The following is a 6,000-nucleotide window of genomic DNA, read 5'->3' on the forward strand; positions in this document are numbered from 1 at the left end:
TATTTCATTCAGTAGAAAATACGCAAGGTCACACATATTGCTAAAGCTGGCACTTGCTGCATCTCCTCCTGTTGCTGTGTGAAGTTTGCAAGTGATGTACATGTTGGGAAAAGAAAAGGAAGAATGACAATTGGCTCAGGGATGAAGATAATTTGATTATGATTACTCCTGTGCAACAGTTCCTAGTTTCAGGCCAGTACCTGGAAAATGCGATTTTACAGATGGCAATCCCTAGGTTATACAGTTGTGCTTTGTAACAAAGGAGCTCTTTAATGCTTGCTTGTACTGAAACAATACAATAATGTTTATGGAATTCACGACTAAATTCAGCTTTCCACAGATTTTTTAAGCAGTGAAAGCTAAGTTTTTATTCTTCAGAGGAGGCATATGATGCCACCTCCAGTTTTGTCTGAGGCCAGAACTTTTCAGCACATCACTCAGCCCATGGAGTGTACGGCAATCTAAGGGTGGCATCTCTGTCTAGTGTCCAATTGTATCAAAATGGAAATAGTAGTATGTCTGCAGTCCAATTGTATCAAAATGGAAATAGCAGTATATCCGCAGTCCAATTGTATCAAAATGGAAATAACAGTATATCTACAGTCCAACTGTATCACAATGAAAATAGCAGTATATCTGCAGTCCAATTGTATCAAAATGGAAATAACAGTATATCTGCAATCCAATTGAATCACAATGGAAATAGCAGTATATCAGCAGTCCAATTCAATTTCAAGCGTTTCTTATGTATATGTTATATAGAGGTCGAGGAGACAAAGCGAAAGAGTGCACCGTCATTATACAAGTCTCTTTTCGCAATGGTCATGATCATTGTAATATACTAAGTTCCAAGGAGAATCATATTGTTAAGACCAACAAAATAAAATAAATTGTTATTTCACAGGGAAAATGACATCACTTTTAAAATAGCAACAGGCATATTAATTCATTACAAATAAATCATGACGCTGCCTGACTATATTACAGTAACTGGTGTTTCATCGGGGAGCAGAAATTAGGAAAATGGACAAAAATAAATAAACGCAAGGTCTGAAACTTCTCTTGACCAATGTGTTGGTAGTAGAGCACATTCCAATGGTCCCAAAATCTTCGTCTCAGGATTACCTGGTGAATATTCACCTTCCCTTGAAAACCTAAAATAATGGAGTGATGAGAGGGATAAACATGGAGAGGAATATGGTGCCTATTTATGGGTTGCTTAGATTGTGCTTAAAAGTTGAATTATTAGCCTAAAGCGATGTGTCCGATGCATTTGTTTTCGGGGCAATATTACAACCATTATATTTAGACAGATGGCTTTCATCACTGGGCAACTTTACTGAAACTTTATTTATACAGATTGACAAAAAAAATCACACACAGCATGGTCATGGTAGCACCATTGTCTGCAGTACGTTGCCAAATTGAAAGCAGTGCAGTTAAACTACAAAAACAAAATGCCACACTTATTTCCCTATGTTAAAATACACGTTGAGGTATTTTAGCTCACTTTTTTTTGTTTGGGTGGATGATTAACTCAGTTGAGGATTTGTAGGTGTGCTCTTTTCTTGTTCTGTGCTCTCGCAGTTTGGGGCAATTCTCCCTCCAGATTGCTAGCAGACAGCCCACGGCTCCAAGGACAAGCGTTCCTTTTCGGAGCACTGCACAATCCTCTCTCTGATCCCCACCCCATTCACCTTATACCCTGCAGAGTTCTCTCATCGGAGGCGCTCATACAAGTAAGTACCGCTCAACATATTTTAATTGGGACTATTTCACCTTTGAACATGGGAGAGTTGGAGGTATTTTAAATAGCACCACGTGGTTTTGCAGCGAGGGACCTGTCACCCTAAACAACCCCTGAGGTCTTGGGGGTCGATTCTTGTTCACACTCCATGAGATTCCTGTACTTTCTTTTTTAAAAGGTGTCGTTCTTATTAACGTATTTCAATGAATTGCGTTTCTCTTGGGCAGTTTACTGTCTTTGGGGGTGGGGGATTGGAGAACATTTCGATGCCTGGAATAGGCGAACATTTACAAAGAGGGCGTGTTCACCCACAGACACACAAGTTTGAAAGTCACTGATGTGGCAGGATATTGTTCTCATGTCAAAACAAAACGTACACACAAACCCATGGCTCTTACCTGGACACGTTCATTTCGCGAGGAGGACGAGTGGCTTTGTCATAGGCAACTTTACCAAAAACCCCCGCTATGATGACAAAGGCGATCACCCCGCAGGTGATGTAGACGGTGCTGTTGGTCTTGTCTTTGCTGGGGTCGTACACGTTCTCCAACTTGCCCAGATCCGGGTCGGTGGTGACTTGGATTTCCACTTTAGGCGTCACGTAGTTCTTGCAGCCGTTTTGCTCCAACCGGTAGTTCTTGTCCTGGCAGCAGTAGCGCATGTAGCAAGTGCCACAACAGTAATTGTAGGAAGTCCTGTTGCATTCGAAGTCGGGGTCCCACTGGCCCGCCACGTCGTAGTGACCCCGGCATTTCTCGGAGTGCTGCAGGACCAGGGGCTTCATCCTGTTGATCTGCAGGACGGGCACCACCACGGTGGTGTTGGCCGGTGCCGCCCGGGAGGTGTTGGCCCCTTGGCGCCGGGGAGATGGCAGCGTCCTGTTGTTCCTGCTCCTGCCTGCGCACACCAGCAGGCTCAACGGGTCCATGTAGACCAGAAAGAGGAGAAGATGCTGCATTGTCTTTGCAATTGGGCTGCCCTCCTTTGCGAAACGCGCCTTCCTCTCTCCGCCTCTGCTCTCCCCGGGGCAGCACTAGCTGTGTCCTCCCCTGCCCTGCTGGCAGGCAGCCCGGCTAGCGAGCTGCATGTCCACCAGCCATTAGCTTCACTCGCCCTCCAGCCGGCGCTGGGAACCCAGTGCCTTCCGATCACTCCTTCAGATGGACATGCACGGTGGTTGGTGGGGGGGTGGGTGGTGGGGGTGGATAAATCAAACCGAGTCGCTTTTTCACTGCGGCAAATTGGACAATGTGTCCCCCACCACCAACCACCCCCCTCCCCCCCTCCCACACACACACACCTCCAGACGCAAGAAGAGATCAGGGTCCCGCTCTGTCCAAGTGGCTGGCACTAAATCCCGGCAGTCGGTGGCAGGCGACAATTCCCTCCCTTTTCCTGTTGGAATGTGGAAGTTTGCAAGAGCATCTTGCTCCCCGCGACCATCATCACATCTTTGGGGGGAGGGGGGTCAATCACTTCTCACTTTCCACCCGTCTGATGGGTACAAAAGAACAAGGGGCGGAGGCAAGAAGAGGGGAGGGGAGGAAGTGGGGAGGGGGGGGGGGGGGGGGCAAGGCTGGTTAGAGCAGTGTGAGGTGGAGAAATAACGTTTTTTTTCTACATACTGAGCACAGACACAGCCAGGCGCATCCAGCAGAGAGAGAGAGAGAATCTCCACTCACTCACACACACTGTAGCACAGGAACAGGAGATGGGAACACGGTTACAATGCTCCGGATGGTGAGCTGGCTCACATACATTGAAGCAGGGAGCGGGGAGGATCTTTAAGTTTGAGGGATGGGATGGGGGGGGGGGGGGGGGTGGGTAGGGGGACTCTCCTCGGCTGCTCTGGGATCCGGGCTGAGTTGATGTCGAGCCCTGGGACCGATTGCTCTATTCTGTGGGTGAGAGCAGCCACTTACCGCACCTCTTGAACGGGCTGGCTCTGCGCTCGCCGGCTGATGGCACTCAGATTGGCAGAGGCATGAGAGAGGGAGGGAGGGAGGGAGTGGAGCTGAGAAGCGCTAAGCCTGGCCGCTCCGCCTCCACCTCCATCCAGCACCTCCAGCAAATGTAACCCACGCACATAAGCTCACCCAGTCAGCGAACGTCACAGCCTCAGTTATTGCCTTCTACTTAAAGATCCTTCCCCTTCCCAAACACCCACCCTCCCAAAATAAAAAATAGACTTAGTGAGAGAGAGAGGAGACATATAGAGAGAGAGACAGAGGGAGAGAAATATCCAGCATCACTGAGCTGTCATTTCCCTGTCTACCTACCACATGCTGAGATCGATGTGGGGCTGCTATTGGGGGAACGTTCCCAGAACTGGCCGGGATCGGGAATTGATAACTTAAAGGCTGAGTCCATCCTTTATCGATCGGGCTCCGAGCGATGCGAAAAAACTCTTCTGTGTCTGATAACATAAGATCAGATTTAGTTGGAACTATGTACCAAAGACAAGCCCCCCGGGGCCAGGTTCTGTTCCAACTGTGACCATTAGCCATCGGGGGAAACGTTTCCCAGTTGTTACCTTGTAGTTAGCCTGAACTGCTGTTGCTTGTGTGGGTTTTATTTGAACAGGCGGGCGTGAACCGGTCTGAACCTAACCCAAGGTTGGAAGTGCTGTGTTGTGCACTGACATGGGATTTTGGCAGATGTTTCAATTGTGGGATTGGGAAGCCCAGGGCAGAGATAGAGATACAAGAGGGAGGGAGGGGGTGGGGGCATTCAAGTTCAGAAACCCCCCAAATCTGTTGTACAACATGGTCCTGAGGTCCAACCTCTACAGAATGGCCTCCTTCTGCACTGTAAATTCTATGATTCTCTATGAGGAGCGCTTACAGCAATCTGTCCATTTGTTGTATTGAGCTTGCTGGGCTGTCAATGCAAGTAATTTACACAACAGATCATTGTCACGCCCGTTGAATATGTGCTGGACTGGTGCTTAACCAGACTCATTTCGAAATGTGGCAACACCTCAAGTCGATTTCTTTGCATCTTGTTTTTTTTAAAGTATGTACTGGCTTCTTGTAAGCAAAGGAGATAAAACCTGCTTCTCAAAGCAGGTAAAAAAAAACACACCAGCCACCGGACCTGTTAACGCCTCTTCAATTTTCCTGTCTAGCAGATGGATCGGAGTTAGGCTGGCACCTTCTGCGATCTCGGGCGGGGAGTTGGGACGCGGATGGGGGCGGAGAGGCCACCCGACTCCTCGCAATTCAACCCCCAGCCACTTGCTGAGAGGGTGAGTGTCAAATGCCCGCGGTTAGTCGCGCCAGCTTGGACACTGGGGAGAGAGGAGGAGGGATTGCCCTGGCCTCTCTACCTTCATCCATCTGGTGAACATCTGGTAATAAAAGCAAAATACAGCGGACGCTGGAGATCTGAAATCAAATCAGGAAATGCTGGCTAATCTCTGCAGGTCTGTGGAGAGAGTTAACCTTTCGAGTCCAACATATGACTCTGGTGAACATGACATTTTTCTCTCTCTCTGAAACAAAATGTGCACGTTGCTGCACATAGCCATTGATCCACCCTGTGGAGAATCTGCTCTGGCACCATATTGCTAACACTGTATCTAACTTGCTCCCTCTTTTTATGTTTTCAACGGGGCCGACTAACTCTGGTTGCGATTTTTAGCAACCCGGCAAATGTTTGCGAAGAGGCGATTTGGGCACATTGCAATCAGAAGAATTCTTCCCCGTAAATCCTATCGGATGTTTCGTCTCATCAAATGGCATCAGATTCTGTCCGTCGTATATACATACATATTAACTTTGATTAAAAACCAGGAGGCGGTGTATTTTGACGATAAGAGTTGAGAACACTCAAATGCTCATTTTAAATCAGATTAGTACACAATTCCCTATACAGGAATAACTATAACACTAAGTGGCAGTGTTACTGCTCCCTTCTCTATTTTTTTTTTACACCTCATACCATTGCTACCAGCCCACGTAGAGATCACCTCAGGCTCCTGTTACACCTTCCCACAAGTTTTAGTAGATGAGTCCCTTTTCCTGAAATGGTCAGTTCGGTTACCCACATTGTTGCAACGCCTTTTGAATGTTGGACGATTTCTCAGTCTCCTCGTTATAATCCAATTATTATTTATTGCACGAAAATACTTGAATTGTCCAATAATTTGAATGAAGCCACATGCAAATCACAATCAAGTGGGAAGTCGGTGATAAAAACAAGACAGAATGATCCGATAATATGAAATACGTGACTGAGTTAAGTGTCGACTT

General features: G+C 47.2%; 1 protein-coding gene across 4 annotated transcripts in view; it reads right to left on the minus strand.

The window, feature by feature from the left end:
- LOC140395406 (protein shisa-6-like) overlaps positions 1 to 3,518 on the minus strand; it is an 877,428-nt gene extending 873,910 nt beyond the window's left edge. For all 4 annotated transcript variants that reach the window (XM_072483131.1, XM_072483130.1, XM_072483129.1 and 1 more), the window contains exon 1: positions 2,146 to 3,518. In XM_072483131.1, the coding sequence (XP_072339232.1) occupies positions 2,146 to 2,705 (560 nt within the window). In that variant the 5' untranslated portion in view covers positions 2,706 to 3,518. The remainder of the gene's footprint in view (positions 1 to 2,145) is intronic.
- Positions 3,519 to 6,000: the final 2,482 nt, after the last annotated feature.

Source organism: Scyliorhinus torazame, chromosome 18 (assembly GCF_047496885.1).
Source record: "Scyliorhinus torazame isolate Kashiwa2021f chromosome 18, sScyTor2.1, whole genome shotgun sequence".
NCBI classification, from domain to species: domain Eukaryota; kingdom Metazoa; phylum Chordata; class Chondrichthyes; order Carcharhiniformes; family Scyliorhinidae; genus Scyliorhinus; species Scyliorhinus torazame.